The sequence below is a fragment of the Leucoraja erinacea genome, chromosome 46, assembly GCF_028641065.1.
Source record: "Leucoraja erinacea ecotype New England chromosome 46, Leri_hhj_1, whole genome shotgun sequence".
Classification (NCBI taxonomy): Eukaryota; Metazoa; Chordata; class Chondrichthyes; order Rajiformes; family Rajidae; genus Leucoraja; species Leucoraja erinaceus.
Window position 1 is genome coordinate 1,148,210 of NC_073422.1, and position 18,237 is coordinate 1,166,446.

The following is an 18,237-nucleotide window of genomic DNA, read 5'->3' on the forward strand; positions in this document are numbered from 1 at the left end:
TTGTCCTATCTGGGACACATGACAATAAACTCTCTTGATCTTCATCTCTTGATCTTGATCTTGATCTTGATTGTTGTAAACCAGTTATCTGTTTCTTTGTGAAGTTGAGGGAATAACATGTGGCATGGTGGTGCAGTGGTAGAGATCCTGCCAGAATCCCTGGTGCTTAGGGATTTCATGCCAAAATAGAATTAATTCATCACAAAAATTCTTAAGGGATTGGACAGGCTAGATGCAGGTAAAATGTTCTCGATGTGGTGCAAGTCGAGAACCAGGGGTCACAGTTTAAGAATAAGGTGTAGACCATTTAGGACTGAGATGAGGAAAAACCTTTTCGCCCAAAGAGTTGTGAATCTGTGGAATTCTCTGCCTCGGAGGGCAGTGGAGACCAATTCACTGGATGTATTCAAGAGAAAGTTAGATTTAGCTCTTAGGGCTAAGGGAATCGAGGAATTCGGGGAGAAAGCAGGAACGGGGTTCTGATTTTGGATGATCACCCACGATCATAATGAATTGTGGTGTTGGCAGGAAGGGCCTGTTTCCACGCTGTATCACTCTAGTACTCTATAACTCTTAGTGTTTGTTCACCAATCCATTTGATTAGTTAACCTTATGATTTGAACAGCGTAATTCCATTGTAGTGAATTAGCCCAGTTTAGCACCTGTATTAATCATTCATCACCATCTGATAATCTCATGATCACAGGGAACATAGATTTACAAGAGGGCATATCCAGTGCTAAACACCAGTCTTGAATAGATGTTTTAAAATTCATTGGCCCTGATATTCAACAGTGACACTGTTTAATTTAACACGGTGCAGATGAAAATTAATTTATTTCCCTGGAACAGAGTCAAGAGCCAATAGTGTTTGTTTGTCAAATACACCAGATATGAAGCAGAACAATCAACGTCTCACTTGCTGCAGATTTACAACACAATAGAAGCAGCAGCAACAATAAATGTACAATATGTTTTTAATTATTCTAACTAAACTAAACAATGATAGTGCAAAAACAAAGTACGCTGAGCAAGCAAGGTACGGAATCAAGGGGTATGGGGAGAAAGTAGGAACAGGGTACTGATTGTGGATGATCAGACATGATCATATTGAATGGCAGTGCTGGCTCCTGCACCTATTTTCTATGTTTCTGTTTCAACATTCTGTGGGAGAAGGAGGACCTGATATGTTCAAGTTGCAGTTCACATTTATTATCCCATGCACCAATTGGTACAGTGATATTTGAGTTACCATACAACCATATGAATAAAAAGAACACAATACACAATAGAATTTAACATCAACATCCACCACAGTGGAATCAACTGTGATAAAAGGCAATAAAGTTCTGTCAATCCTCCGCCTTTTGTTCACCCGTGGTCGGGGCCATGAACCCTCCGCAGTTGCCGCTACGGACGTCCCGATGTACAGGCATATGAGGCAGATTGTGTAAGAATGAAAAAACAACAGAGTGGTTGTCATTGGTGACTTTAATTTTTCAAATACTGACTGGGATTCTCTTCATGCCAGAGGCTTGGATGAGGCAGAATTTGTTAGGTACACCCAGGAGATTTCCTGACAGAGTAATTAGATAATCCAACATGAAATGAGCTTGTCCAAGTGATCAGAGTTTCAGTGGGAAAACATTTTGGGAACAGTGATGATAAAACTGTAAGTTTTCAGATGGTTGTAAGGATAAGACATGAACTTGGGAGAAAGTGTTAGATAGGGAAATGGCAAATTACAACTGTATTAGGCAGGAGCTGTGTTTCAAGGGTATATCCCATCAACAAGTCTGTGAATTCTTTGCAGGATCACTCTAAAAAAGGCCTTTGCTGCAGCGCTTAGAAGTGAGGCGCCCCTATAGTTGTTGAAATCACTGCGATCTCCCTTGCACAGGGTGAGGATGTTGGAGTTACAAGTGCAATTAGTGACACCACCCTCTCTCCAGCAGAGCAGGGGACGAGTGTGTGGCAAGAGTTGGCCATTTCCATACCTAAGGAGCTCAGCAGATACAGTAGGCTGCCCTGTCCTGGAGCTGCCCTGGCTGCCAAGAGATTGATGGCTTTGCCCATTTCATGCAGGGGTGGTTAATCATGGAACTCACTCATCACTGGCACCAGAGGGAGAGCATCGAGAGCTGCGGTAGAGATGTCACCCTCGTATGAATTCCATCTGCAGTTGTGCCCATGATGCCAGGGTGCAGTAATTCCAAACTAATTCTAAAGAGCAAGCATCAAATACTGGGAGTGCTGGAGTCCTGGTTATCCTTCTGTTCTTGGTGAACGGCTGCGGCTCGCCTGCAGTCCGTTTGTTTTTAGTTTTTTGTTGTTTTTTTCCGTTTTGTCTAGTTAAGTTTTTGGTTTTTAAGTTGTGTTTATGTGTGGGGGGGACGGCCCAGCTGGGGGCTGGAACGGCGCTCCCGTGAGGGGCTGTGACGCTCACTTGAGGGCAGCCTGGCGAGGGGCTGAGACGCTCCCCTGAGGGCGGCCCAGCTCGAGGGTGGAACGGCGCTCCAGTCGGGGCTGCCTGGCGCGGGGCTGAGACGCTCACGTGAGGGCGACCCGGCTCGGGGCTGGAACGGTGCTCCGGTGGCTGAGATGGCGTTCTGGCAGTAGCCTGAGTCCGGAGTTCGGCCGCGGGCCAGCGGACGACGTCGTCAACAGCTGCATCCGCTGGACAGGAGGGCGGCAGCTTCGACCACCCCCGGGCAGCGGTGTTTGAACCGGCCTGTTCGCGGAGCTCGGTGAGCCGCGGGACTGATATACCATCGCCCGGTGGGGTATCGCCTCAGCGCAGAGGGAGAATAGGAGGGAAGAGGCTGCAGCCCTAAGATTTTTTCCTCCATCACAGTGAGGAGGTGCTTGGTGGACTCACTGTGGTGGATGTTAATTTGTGTTTACTGTCTGTTCTGTTGTCTATTATTGTATTATTGTACGTATGACTGCAGGCACGAAATTTCATTCAGACTGAAAGGTCTGAATGACAATAAAGGAAATTCAATTCAATTCAATTAAACTACTACAACTGTATAATGAAATAATCCATGATCAATCTCCTCAAAGCAGCATTGTTGCATGTCGAAGACAGCATCTTTGAAGAATATGAAAGGAACAGGAGAGAAATTAAACAGGGAATCAGGAGCTCATGCATTGTCCTCGGAGAATAGGATTTTTTTTAAATCCAAGGCATTTGTTCAGACATTATAAACAAGGCATTTTCATTGAAGCTGTCATATTTTAGTTCCACTATTTTAGGAAAAGAGTTAAAAGGAAATTCCAAATATTTCGGCACAAAGTAATTGTTTTCCTCCAGATATTTCTCCGGAAATGCCTCAGCTCTTCCATCTCTCCAATGTGGATCGTTTGTTATATTTATGAAGCACTTATTTTATTATTTGTGAGAGTTGTGAATTTGTGGAATTCCCTGCCACAGAGGGCAGTGGAGGCCAAGTCACTGGATGGATTTAAGAGAGAGTTAGATAGAGCTCTAGGGGCTAGTGGTATCAAGGGATATGGGGTTATTGATTGGGGACGATCAGTCTTGATCACAATGAATGGAGGTGCTGGCTTGAAAGGCCAAATGGCCTCCTCCTGCATCTATTTTCTATGTTTCAATGTCTATGCTTCTAGATTTAACAATGAATGACATTTACGAGAATGCTCCAGTTGCTACAAGATATGACTTTTGCATATTTTGTACCATGGGTGTTGAGAAAGTTGAATGTTCAATTCCTTCGGTCTGGATTGGTGCCTGTTAGGCCAAAGTGCTGCACTCCTGAAGTGCATGAGCAAGAACCAAATACCAGGGGTGCTGGAGACATGGTTGTCCTTTTTCTAAATTATTACAACTGTACAATGGAATAATGCATGATCAATCTCCTCAAAGCAACACTGCTGCACGTCTAAGACAAGTTGGGTTCATTTCCTTCATAATTTTGTCATGATTCATCCAGAGCCAAGGCACAATTACATTTACCAATGCAATTTATTTCTTTCAGGTTGGCTTCACGAGTTGGCAAAGCGTTTGGGAACTCCGTATGTATACGTTTCAACACTGAGTGCCTCCACCACCCTGAACTCCACTCTTCAGAGCACCTCCATTAACACCAGCTCTGGAGGTAATAGTTCCAGTCTGGAGCTGCTGGGAGGTCCCTCAATCCGAAGCTCCTACATCACATCACTCTACTTTGCACTCAGCAGCCTCACCAGTGTGGGCTTTGGAAATGTGTCAGCTAACACAGATGCTGAGAAAATCTTTTCCATTTGCACCATGCTCATAGGAGGTAGGTTTGCATTCTCTCACACTACCGACATTACATCCGTTCTTCTTTCAGTCCAAGGTGCCCGCAGAAAATTCCAAACACTTTGGGTTTTAACACTAGTAATTATCAAAATTTGCCTCAATTTCGACATTTAGGATTCATGTTGATAAATGAGCTTAATGTTTTGATATATTTTAGAAACGTGGCAATTTGGCAAACCAGACAAGCTAAAACCAGAGCTTAAGTTTCAGATCAATAACCTTCCTAGAGAAACAGAAAAGATGAACAGCAGTGAGTGAGATGTTTCAGGAAGTTCCAGTAGTAATAAAAGACTTTCTAGAACCTTTACTCTTCACAATTGCACTATGAGTAGATAATAGATTGTGCAATTATGTAAATACAGGAGACCCCTGTTATTATGGACATATGAACACTGGATTTTGGTTATGGTGTACAGGGCGACCCACAGTAATTTGATATTACTAGCGGGTCCACGGAAACAAAGTTCACTGCCTCCCTGGTCTCTCTGATGCCGGGTCCACGGAAGCTGCTGCTGACCTGCACCCCCCCACTGCTTCTAGACCAGTCCTACCGACCTTCACCGCAGGCCATGCTGCCAACACCACCCCTGGTCCACACTACCTCCCCAGCCACTTCAAGGCCAGGCTGACAATATCACCTCCGGTCTACACTACAACCCTAACCGCTTCAAGGCCAGGCTGACAACAGCACCCCTGGTCCACACTACCTCCCCAGCCACTTCCAACCTGGATCTACTGCCGCAACCGCCAGTCTCACAGCTTTCTCGGTCACTTCCAGGCCACACCTGCCACCACCACCATCGCAGACTCTTACTGGCACTTCAGCCGCCTGCAGGCCGCGACCATTGACTCCACCGATCCTCACCTCTCCCCTGACTAACAGCAGGCCGGAGCCGTCAACTCACCTGGATTCCAGGGCCAGTTCCAGACCGAGACTCAGATAAAGGGTTTCCAACCCAAAAAGTCACCTGTCCACGTTCTCCAAAGTTGGTGTTTAACCTGCTGAGTTACTCCAGCACTCTGTATCCTTCTCAGTAATCCCTTACTCAGTTATAGTGGACAATTGGCAATATTCCTCCCCTATAACGAGGGTTTACTGTAACGGCAGAATGTTTCAGAATACTATTTCAGTTTTACAGCAGGAATTTGTTTCACCATCATTTCATAAGATTCAGTGTTATTCTGAAAGCAGAATACTGTATGATGCTAAAAAACAGAAAATAGAAAATATTGCAAGGGCGACTACGGGTGCTGTCTGTGTTGCGTTTGTACATTCTCCCCATGACTGCGTACGTTTTCTCAGAGATCTTCCATTTCCTTCCACACTCCAAAGACGTGCATGCTTGTAGATTATTCAGCTTGGTATAAATGTAAATCGTTCCTAGTGTGTGTAGGGTAGTGTTAATGTGCGGGGATCGCTGGTCAGTGTGGACTCAGTGGGCCAAAGTGCCTGTTTCTGCGGTGTATCTCTAAATTAAACTATTATGCAGGGAAAGCAGCATCTATGAGCAAAGGCAGAGAGTGTCTATGGATAAATCATTATCTTCATCATTATTGTTGAAAACATCAACGGGCACGGTGCCTAACGGGCCTGTCTCACTTAAGCGACTTTTTAGGCGACTGCAGGAGATTCTGCAGTCCCCACATGTTCGCGGGTGGTTGCCGGGGAATCGCCTTCATGGTCGTGAGGAGTTCCTGCATTCTGGGAACTAGTCACGGCCTCATTATGGTCACCGCAAATTTTTCAACAGGTTGAATAATTAGCGGTGACTAGAATGAAGCCGCCATGGAGAGTAGCGAGAATTCTCGAGCCGTAGGTGGGTCGCCAGGAGGTCGAAGGTTCTCGTAGGTTGTAGCCGGTGCTGACCGGTAAATTTTATTGACTCATTGGGGAAAAAAAACGTAAGCAGTAGTTTTCTGAACCAAGGATACCCGACCAGTAATGTTAAATGTCTGCCTAACTTCACAGCCATGTATCTCTGGCTTCTTAAAGTTAACTCCACTCCTTCTCCCTCTTTCTCACCCCTTCTCCCCCCTGTAGCCCCACTCCACCCCCTCCCCCCCCCCCCCCCACCTCTCTCCTACTCACCTCCCCACTCCCCACTCCCCCCTCTTTTACGGGCTTACCATACACTGTGCTTTAGCCGTCTTACTTACAGCGCCAACCTTCCTGTTCATCGCGTTGTATGTCTGTATCATCTTGGCTTTGCACCATGTGAATTTCATACAGTGCTCCCGCTTGCCCTGTCCCCCACCTGCGATGTGTTTCCAGTTTCCGGCTGTTCAGGCGACTGCCGGCAACTTGACAGGCCCATTACAATGCTATGTGTGACAGTGATCGCAACTGCTGCTGAAGTGTGGATGGCCGCTGACTTGCTAGGAGCTCGTTCACCCTTTAACAGGTCTTGTTTTTGGTTCTGATGGGGGTCCACAGCCCCCTCCTCACCTGGCTAACCAGGTGGGAGAGACGGTTTAGTCACCGACTATGGAGCAGATAGCATGGGATTACCCGTGGCGGGAGGAACTTCCCCTGACCTGACCTGGATAAAGACACCGTTTTAATGATGCAGGTAGTAATCTTTTATCTTCTAAGTTGCAAAGAAGATGAAAGTTGGAGCGAGCAAAAGGAATGCCTGTGACAGGATTGAGAAAATGAACGACTAAGTGACACAAATGGTGGTGGTGCCAGATGAGAGACGGTGGTGAAAGTTAGCTAGTTGCAGCTAATCTGTGCCGAGCAGATGTAAGTAGAACCATACACACAAGAACAGAACTGGAGCATTAAGATTTTGATGAATGCAGATACTGAAAATTCAAGTAACACAGAGCATGCTTGAAATACTCAAGTCAAGCAAAATCTACAGAGCAAGAAAAACAGAGTTCACATTGCAGATTTATAACAGGTTGGAAAAGATGGCCATCTGAAATTGTTGAGCCCAGCATCACATTGCGAAGGCTTTATCTTATCTCATCACAAGATAACATTGTGTTCCTTGAATCCATATTTGGTTTTCTTGGAGAAGTCAGTGGCAGCAGAATAGAAACTTAAAGTTACTGACTGGAAGCTCAGGATCATCTATGTAAACTATATTGGGGTGTTCTCAAAACAGTTCGCCAATCAGTCTTGCTTACTCCAGTGATGAGGAGACCATTTCATGAACACTGAAGATAGTGCATTCAATTGAAAGTAATATAAATGGAAAGTAACTTCTTGTGGAAAGAATATGCGAACCTCTGGATGGTGAGCAGCTAAATGAAAAACGGGCAGCTCTGTATCTTCCACAGGGAATGTTTCATGAGAAGGGGCTGTGGGTCTTAGTGGAGATGAAGTAGTGAACCAAAAAGTTGCAGAGCAAAAAATATCATTCAATTGGAAAATGGCAAAGCAGAATGTATCTAGTGATGGGAGGATGGTGAGCATGGTGGACATTCTGTAGGATAATTGGTGAAATGTGGGGACTGGTGGGCTGGACATTATGGGGAAGAGATGTCCTATCATTGTGCTGGGTGGGTGACACATGGGATTGGGGTCTCGGGCAATTAAAGAGGAAGATAAATCATGTTTGAGGAAAAAGGGATGGCATCTTGTGTGAAGTAGTGGTGTTACTCCACTCGTGATTTGGAGGAAGTGAGTGGAGTTAAAGGTGAAGTTGCTCGTGAGAACATTCGGCCACAGTGCTTCCTGCTCTTGAGTTTCATCACCTTTTATGCCATTGAGCTCCATGCTCCCAGATTCCCATGGTCAATTTCTAATTTTTTTAATTCACTTTCTTCTGCATCTTCATCTCAAGAATAGGTTAGTGACCAATATCCATTGCAAGTCTACAGGTGGTGCAGCGGTAGAGTTGCTGCCTTACAGCGCTTGTAGCGCCAGAGACCCGGGTTTGATCCCGACTACAGGTGCTGTTTGTACGGAGTTTGTACGTTCTCCCCGTGATCAAGTGGGTTTTCTCCGAGATCTTTGATGTCCTCCTGCACTTCAAAGATGTACAGATTTGTAGGTTAATTGGCATGGTATAAATGTAAATTGTCCCTAGTTTGTGTAGGATGGTGTTAATGTGCAGGGATCGCTGGTCGGTGCGGACTCAGTGGGTCGAAAGGCCTGTTTCCGCGCTGTATCTCTAAACTAAACTGTACTAAATCTACATAGCTAGTTTGACTTCTTCACCCCCTCTCCCATCTAGGTTCCATAGCATTCCATTCCATTCAGCAAACTCATCCACTTCCATTGTATCTGTTTCAGTGATGATCCTTCTACATCAGTGCTTCTGAGCTATCTTCTTTTCTTAACTGTGGTTTATCCTTCTGCAGAGTTTAAAGGGTGGTCCAACATATCTGTTTCACCTTCTGCACATACCTTGCCCATCTCCTGCTCCATGTCCCAGAAAAAGGAAGTGGGTCCCTTTTGTCCACTTTAAAACCACCAGCTTTCACATTCACCTTCATAATTTCTGCTGCCTTTAACTCCCAGACATGTCATTCCCTCCCCTTTACTTTCAGCATTTCAAAATGGCTGCTCATTCCACCTCTCTCGAGCTCACTCTCAAATCTTCACCAACACATAGAAACATAGAAACATAGAAATTAGGTGCAGGAGTAGGCCATTCGGCCCTTCGAGCCTGCACCGCCATTCAATATGATCATGGCTGATCATCCAACTCAGTATCCCGTACCTGCCTTCTCTCCATACCCTCTGATCCCCTTAGCCACAAGGGCCACATCTAACTCCCTCTTAAATATAGCCAATGAACTGGCCTCAACTACCCTCTGTGGCAGAGAGTTCCAGAGATTCACCACTCTCTGCGTGAAAAAAGTTCTTCTCATCTCGGTTTTAAAGGATTTCCCCTTTATCCTTAAGCTGTGACCCCTTGTCCTGGACTTCCCTAACATCGGGAACAATCTTCCTGCATCATTATGCAGCTCTATTCTCCTCTATTCTCCTTCTCACTGCATCTTCCCATGCAATATCAGGAGCGGTCACATATTGTACCTCTTCCCTTTCCACCGTGCAAAGACCCTTCTGTCAGGGGAAGTAGGCATTGCACGTGGAAGTGAGGATGTCACTGCCAGGGGGGGGGTGGGGTGGGGGGGGGGATCAAAGGAGGACGTGTGTGGTGGGGGGGCCGCCATGAGTGAGGAGGAGGGGGGAGGGGGGAGTGGGAGAACAAAGAGGGACCTAGCGCGGATACTTTGTATCATTGTCAGCATCCTTTATGTGGCAACTATTTGCATACCTTGAGTACGCAAGCAAAGAATTTCACCGTGACCTGTCATATGTTACAATAAAGTATTCATTCATTCAGTTACATTTTCCCCACTTTAGCAGTGGCGTATACAGTGTTGTCATCAAATTAGATGGATCTGAAAAGCTGGGACAATGGAATGAAATCCTTAGAGATGATGCACTTGATGTTTACACTATTGTCTCCTCTCAGCTGAAGAAGCCAAATGCAGCTTGGCTAACTGCTCTGCACAACACCTCTGCCCAGTTCACAAGTGTGGTCCTCAGCTAACACTTTAACCCTCAATCCCATTCCCTTTCACATCTCTGTCATTTGCCTCTTACCCTAATCCAGTAGAGGCCAATATAATCCCTGGAGCAGCATCCCATCTTCAAATTAGCGCATTAGAGCCGCAGGATTTAACATTAATTCAGTGATTTCAAATAACATGCTTTCTTAACATGAACTCGTTTTTATTTTTCCACAAACATTGCCTAACCGAGTATTTCCAGCACTCTGTTTTATTTCAGATTTCAAGCATCTGCAATATTTCATGTTGAACAGTTCACAGTTCTGTTTTTCTGTGCTCATTCATATCCTTCTGGTTACATCTCCTCCAGACAGATTAGCAGTGAAGTGTCAACAAAATAGAGAGAGTGCAGAGGAGATTTACTAGAATGTTGCCTGGGTTTCAGCAACTAAGTTACAGAGAAAGGTTGAACAAGTTAGGGCTTTATTCTTTGGAGCGCAGAAGGTTAAGGGGGACTTGATAGAGGTCTTTAAAATGATGAGAGGGATAGACAGAGTTGACGTGGATAAGCTTTTCCCACTGAGAGGAGGGAAGATGCAAACAAGGGGACATGACTTGAGAATTAAGGGACAGAAGTTTAGGGGTAACATGAGGGGGAACTTCTTTACTCAGAGAGTGGTAGCGGTGTGGAATGAGCTTTCAGTGAAGGTGGTGGAGGCAGGTTCGTTTTTATCATTTAAAAATAAATTGGATAGTTATATGGACGAGAAAGGAATGGAGGGTTGTGGTTTGAGCGCAGGTATATGGGACTAGGGGAGATTATGTGTTCGGCACGGACTAGAAGGGTCGAGATGGCCTGTTTCCGTGCTGTAATTGTTATATGGTTATATGAGGCCTTCACAACGTTCTCTCAGCCAGCACCACACCACTTATCTCATATGATAAACACAAAATGCTGGCGTAACTCATCGGACAGGCAGCATCTCTGGATAGCACCTTTAGATCTCTACCTGTCCTGCTGAGTTGCTCCAGCATTTTGCATCTATCTTCGGTGTAAACCAGCATCTGTAGTTCCTTCCGACACTTATCTCAGTTCTTTCCTACACTTATCTAATTTGATCACTCTTGGTTTTCAGCACATCCTTGACACTTCTTTTGTTTCCCCCAACCTTCCGCTTCCCCTTTAATGTTTAATGTTTAAGGGCCTGTCTCACTTGGGCATTATTTGCGCGTCATTTACGCAACACCATTTAAGTGTCACTGCACGACGCACGCGTCATGACGCGCACATGATGCGCGCATGGCGTGCATGGCGCATGGTGAGGCATGGTGACGTAGCCAGTGACGCGCTGTCGACCCCAGGATTTTGGAATTCACAAAATGTTCGCGCGCCACCTGTGTGACCCATAAATGACGCCCAAGTCGGACAGGTTCTTTAATTTTTAAACTTGTTGTGAACAAAATCCATCGATACTTTCTTTCTTCAGGGAAGCAGCCTGTGTAATTTCACCATTTCCTGCTTTTATGCAATGATATTCCAACAGAGCAAATAAATATTGGTGGTGCATGAGATCAAAGATCAAAATTACAGTTCAGTTGTGTCTGGAAACGTTTAATCTTACATTGGCTTGATTCAGATTGGATCAACATTTGTCATTTAAAGGCATTTGGCTGAATTCTTCAAAGAAAGCCACCCTGTAATCAGACATGTGGGAGCTGAGTGCTGGGAGAGAATTTAATAACCTTAGATTCCGGCACATTGGAATCACTTCAGGCCAAACCATTGACTTTGTCCTCTTCGGAATATTGCTCGTTTTAGACAATAGACAATAGGCAATAGACAATAGGCAATAGACAATAGACAATAGGTGCAGGAGTAGGCCATTTGGGTGTTCGACCTAGCACCACCATTCAATGTGATCATCCCCAATCAGCACCCCGTTCCTGCCTTCTCCCCATATCCCCTGACTCTGCTATCTTAAAGAGCCCTATCTAGCTCTCTCTTGGAAGTATCCAGAGAACTAGCATCCACCTGAAGCAGAGAATTCTGCAGATTCACAACTCTCTGTGTGAAAAAAATGTTTCCTCATATTTGTTCTAAATGGCTTACCCCTTGTTCTTAATCTGTGGCTCCTGGTTCTGGACCACTCCAACATCGGGATCATGTTTCCTGCCTCTAGCGTGTCCAAACCCTTAATAATCTTACTGGTTGCAATAAGATCCCCTCTCATACTTCTAAATTCCAGAGTATACAAGCCCAGCGGCTCCATTCTATCAACATATTACAGTCCTGCCATCCTGGGAATTAAACATGTGAACCTACACTGCACTCCCTCAATAGCAAGAATGTCCTTCCTCAAATTTGGAGACCAAAATGGCACACAAAACTCCAGGTGTGGTCTCACTAGGCCCCTGTACAACTGCAGAATCTTTGCTTCTATACTCCTCTTGTTATGAAGGCCATTCGCTTTCTTCACTGCTGTACCTAGATGCTTACTTTCAGTGGCTGATGAACAAGGACCTTCAGATCCCGTTGTACTTCCCCTTTTCCCAACTTGATACCATTTAGATAATAATCTGTCTTCCTGTTTTTGCCAACAAAGTGGATAACCTCACACTTATCCACATTAAGCTGCATCTGCCCACTCACCTAACCTGTCAAGTCACCATGCATCATCATAGCATCCTCCTCACAGTTCACACTGCCACCCAGCTTTGTGTCATTTGCAAATTTGCTAAAGTTACTTTTAATCCCTTCATCTAAATCATTAATATATATTACGAGACTAAGTGTCACACGGGAGGTCTGGTCCCCCAACGCAATAGTTCACCAATTACAATATTGGTGACCAGTGGGGGGGAGGGGGGCTTTCTGGAGCGCTAGTATGGGTGTTGTGGACCGAAGGGACTGGTTTCCAGAGGGCTAATATGGTGGTGTGCTGGCAGCTCACTCATTCACTCACTGGTGGGCTGGGAGTTGACAGCTATTCCTTGAAATTCCATTTCAAGCAGGGTGCAAGACCACCAAATTCAAGTGCAGTTTCTTACTACTTCAAGCAGGGTACTAGGCCACCAAATTCAATGCCGTTCCATACCTCCAGTTTAAATTCCATTTGGAATATTTTGTAGGACCAAGAAGCCTAGAAAACCAAGAAAAACATACTATTCCAAGCAGGTTGTAAGGCCACCAAAGAGAGCGAGTTGTGACCTCTCCCTCCTCCATTTGCAGAGACTGAGCCATGCCCACATTTCTGGGTTTCATAGTCCGTTCCCCTCCCACCAGTAGGGGTGTGGCCTTCATGGCTTGATTGACAGGAGAGAGCCTCAACATTTTGTAAACACTAATAACTCTTGTATTTTTCATCGATGGGAAAAATCCTCAGCACCTGATGAGCGGAGGGGGGTTCTGAGTAAGATGGCCAAAGATCACAGCCATACGTGGTAGCGTTTTTTCTACAATCTATATAAAGCGCAAACAGGAAGTGGTTAAGATTAGACTTTTAATTATATAGAAGGCAAGGCAACTTTAATTAGGCAAGGCAACTTTAATTAGGCAAGGCAACTTTAATTAGGCAACGCAGCTTTAGCATTTCCAAACCAAAGGCAACACAGCTTTAGCAGTTCCAAACCAAAGGCAACACAGCTTTAGCATTTCCAAACCAAAGGCAACACAGCTTTAGCATTTCCAAACCAAAGGCAACAAAGCATTAGCATTTCCAAACTATATATTTAAAACACATTAAGGGCACCGACAGGTCAATAAAACCACTCACAGTTTAGTAGACATGTGTTTAGTGTTATTCACAGCTCAGAATGAGAGACATGACCCTCTCGCTCCCCCATCTTGAGACACTTCTGGGTTTTATAATCCCTCCAGAAGGGGCATGACCTTCAGGAGAGAGAATCTCACCATTTTTTAAACACTAATAACTCTTTTATTTTTCATCGATGGGAAAAATCATCTTGTCCTGAGCAGCGGAGGGGGACTCTGAGTAAGATGACCCAAAACCACAGCCGTTAATTGCAGCATTTTTTCTAAAATCAATATACAGAACAACAGGAAGTGGTCAAGATCAGACTTTTAATAATATAGATAAATAGCTGCGGTCCCAGCACTGAGCCTTGCGGTACCCCACTAGCCATTGCCTTCCATTCTGAAAGGGACCCGTTAATCCCTACTCTTTGTTTCCTGTCTGCCAACCAATTTTCTATCCATTTCAGCACCAATACCATGTGCTCTAATTTTGACCACTAATTTCCTTATCAAATGCGTTCTGAAAGTCCAGGTACACTTCATCCACTGGCTCTCCCTTGTCCATTTTCCTAGTTACATCCTCAAAAAATTCCAGAAGATTAGTCAAGCATGATTTCCCCTTCGTAAATCCATGCTGAATCGGACCGATCCTGTTACTGCTATCCAAATGTGCAACTATTTCACCTTTTATGATTGACTCCAGCATCTTTCCCACCACCGATGTCAGGCTAACTGGTCTATAATTCCCTGTTTTCTCTCTGTTTTTAATGCAATCACATGGAATTAATGCTGTGCTATGACAGTCTGCGTATACTCATCTGGCCTGAAATGGTCTTTGTCATGTTATTAGCAAAACTTTAAATTACTTTAAACAGATTGGCAGGATGCAAGACAGCCGGTATAAGTGCAAAGATATAGAGAAGAGGAGTATTGTGTGCAGAATAACTTTGCAGTGTAATCCTAGCGCTAGTCGCTTGTAAGGTGGAGCAGATGCATTTTTACAGGTCTCAAGCTACTGTATATTTTTCATTGTGAGACAATTTATTGATGAAGCTTGACACAAAAAGCTGGAGTAACTCAGCGGGACAGGCAGCATCTCTGGATACATACATACATACATACAAACATACATACATACATACATACATACATACATACATACATACATAGACAATAGGTGCAGGAGTAGGCCATTCGGCCCCTCGAGCCAGCATCACCATTCACTGTGATCATGGCTGATCATCCACAATCAATACCCCGTTCCTGCCCATATCCTTTCATTCCACTAGCCCTAAGAGCTCTATCTGTCTCTCTTTTGAATGCATCCAGTGAATTGGCCTCCACTGCTTTCTGAGGCAGAGAATTCCACAAATTTACAACTCACTATGTGAACAATTTTTTTCTCATCTGTTTTAAATGGCTTACACCCTATTCTTAAACTGTGGCCCCTGTTTCTGGACTCCCCCAACATCGGGAGTATATTTCCTGTATCTAGCATGTCCAATCCATTAATAATTTTATATGTTTCTACAAGAATCCCTCTTATCCTTTTACATTCCAGTGAAGACTTCCCAAATCTGAGGAAGGACATTATTGCAATAGAAGGAGTGCAGAGACGGTTCACCAGACTGATTCCTGGGATGTCAGGACTGTCTTATGAAGAAAGACTGGATAGACTTGGTTTATACTCTCTAGAATTTAGGAGATTGAGAGGAGATCTTATAGAAACTTACAAAATTCTTAAGGGGTTGGACAGGCTAGATGCAGGAAGATTGTTCCCGATGTTGGGGAAGTCCAGGAACAAGGGGTCACAGCTTAAGGATGAGGGGGAAATCCTTTAAAACAGAGATGAGAAGAACTTTTTTCACACAGTGGTGAATCTCTGGAACTCTCTGCCACAGAGGATAGTTGAGGCCAGTTCATTGGCTATATTTAAGAGGGAGTTAGATGTGGCCCTTGTGGCTAAGGGGATCAGGAGGTATGGAGAGAAGGCAGGTACGGGATACTGAGTTGGATGATCAGCCATGATCATATTGAATGGCGGTGCAGGCTCGAAGGGCCGAATGGCCTACTCCTGCACCTAATTTCTATGTTTCTATGTTTCTAAGACAAGGCCAGTCGCTCCACTCTCTCAGCATATGACAGTCCTGCCATCCCAGGAATAAATCTCATGAACCTACGCTGCACTCCCTCAATAGCAAGAATGTCCTTCCTTAAATTTGGAGACCAAAGCTGCACATAATACTCCAGGTGGTTTTAACAGGGCCCTGAACAACTGCAGAAGGACTTCTTTGCTTCAATACTCAACTCCTCTTGTTATGAAGTTTTCTTCACTGCCTGCTGAACCTGCATGTTTACTTTCAGTGATTGATGTACAAGGACAACTAGGTCTCGTTGTGCTTCCCCACTTCCTAACCCCTCTTCAGAGAACAATCTGTCTTCCTGTTCTTGCCACCAAAGTGGATAACCTCACATTAATTCACATTATACTGCATTTAGACTATTGTGTTCAGTTCGGGCACCATTATACTGCATCTGCCATGCAACTGCCCGCTCACCCAACCTGTCCAAGTCCCCCTGCATTTTCATAGCATCCTCTTCACAATTCACACTGCCGCCCAGTTTTGTGTCATCTGTAAATTTGATTAATGAAATTCCTTCATCTAAATCATTAATGTATATTGTACATAGCTGCGGAGCGAAGGAATGGGTGATGGCTCGGGTCGAGACCCTTCTTCAGATTGATGAAGCTTGGATGATATTGATTACTTTTCATTCATGATTCATATCTCTAATCTATTAGGAGTAATAGTGTTTGCCTCACACAAATTATCCAAAGAAAGCAACATAAATTGTTTAACTTTCACTGGATTGATTTTTTTTCATATTCTGCGCTGTATGTGAACACTACACAGTCCAGTCATGATGGGGTGATCTCAGGTGCACTCTTGGTCTGATGTCTTCATCCTTCCAAAGCAAGAAAGGACCTTCCTCATTGCCCTTCACTAATCAGGACACGGTATCAGAATAAAAACAATGTATATGAAAATATAGCAGTCATAGATGACAAACATGTCCCAGCTATAGTAGTCCCACTTGCCTGCGCTTGGTCCATATCCTTCCAAACCTGTCCTGTCCAAGTACCTGTCCAACCGTATCTTAAATGATGGGATAGTCCCAGCCACAACTACCTCCTCCAGCAGCTTGCTCCATACACCCACATCCATTGTGTGAAAAAGTTACCCCTCAGAATCCTACTACATCTTTTCCCCTTCACCTTGAACCAATGTCCTCTCTCCTTGATTCCCCTACTCTGGGCAAAATACTGTGTATCTACCTGATCTATTCCTCTCATGATTATGTACACTTCTATAAGATCACCCCTCATCCTCCTGCACTCAATGGAATAGATACCCAACCTACTCAATCTCTCTATATGGCTCGGCAACATGCTAGTCTGAGTATAGAAGTTGGGATGTAATGTTAAAATTGTACAAGGCATTGGTGAGACCAATTCTGGAGTATGGTGTACAATTTTGGTCGCCTAATTATAGGAAGGATGTCAACAAAATGGAGAGAGTACAGAGGAGATTTACTAGAATGTTGCCTGGGTTTCAGCAACTAAGTTACAGAGAAAGGTTGAACAAGTTAGGGCTTTATTCTTTGGAGCGCAGAAGGTTAAGGGGGGACTTGATAGAGGTTTTTAAAATGATGAGAGGGATAGACAGAGTTGACGTGGATAAGCTTTTCCCACTGAGAGTAGGGAAGATTCAAACAAGGGGACATGACTCGAGAATTAAGGGACTGAAGTTTAGGGGTAACATGAGGGGGAACTTCTTTACTCAGAGAGTGGTGGCTGTGTGGAATGAGCTTCCAGTGAAGGTGGTGGAGGCAGGTTCGTTTTTATCATTTAAAAATAAATTGGATAGTTATATGGATGGGAAGGGAATGGAGGGTTATGGTCTGAGCGCAGGTATATGGGACCAGGGGAGATTATGTGTTCGGCACGGACTAGAAGGGTCGAGATGGCCTGTTTCCGTGCTGTAATTGTTATATGGTTATATTATATGGTTATATGGTTATTATAGTCCTGGCAACATCCTCATGAATCTTTTCTGAACCCTTTTAAGCTTGACAATATATTTCATATAACATGGTGCCCCGAACTGAACACAATATTCTAAATGCGGTCTCACCAACGTCTTATACAACTGTAACATGACCTCCCAACTTCTATACTCAATACTCTGACGTCTCAAAATGCAATGCCTCACACTTCTCTGTATTAAATTCCATCAACAATTCCTCTGCCCACCTAGCCAATCGATCCAGATCCTGCTGCAATCGATCACAACCATCTTCACTCTCTGCAAAACCACTAAATGTTGTATCATCAGCAAACGTGCTAATCTTGCCCTGTATGTTCTCATCCAAATCATTGATGTAGATGACAAACAATAACGGACCCAACACCGAACCTGAGGCACACCACAAGCCACAGGCATCCATTCCGAGAAGCAACCTTCCACCATCACTCTCTGCTTCCTACCATGGAGCCAATTTGCTATCCATTCAGCTATCTCTCCTTGGATCCCATGCAATCTAACCTTCCAGGGCAGCCTACCATGCGGAACTTTGTCAAACGCCTTACTGAAGTCCATCAACACAACATCTACAGCTCTGCCCTCGTCAACTATTTTGGTCA

At 44.5% G+C, this 18,237-nt stretch overlaps 1 protein-coding gene across 1 annotated transcript in view; it reads left to right on the forward strand.

The window, feature by feature from the left end:
• LOC129715014 (potassium voltage-gated channel subfamily H member 3-like) overlaps positions 1-18,237 on the forward strand; it is a 915,007-nt gene that overhangs the window by 647,393 nt on the left and 249,377 nt on the right. The window contains 1 exon segment of the mRNA XM_055664831.1: positions 4,002-4,286. Within this exon segment, the coding sequence (XP_055520806.1) occupies positions 4,002-4,286 (285 nt within the window).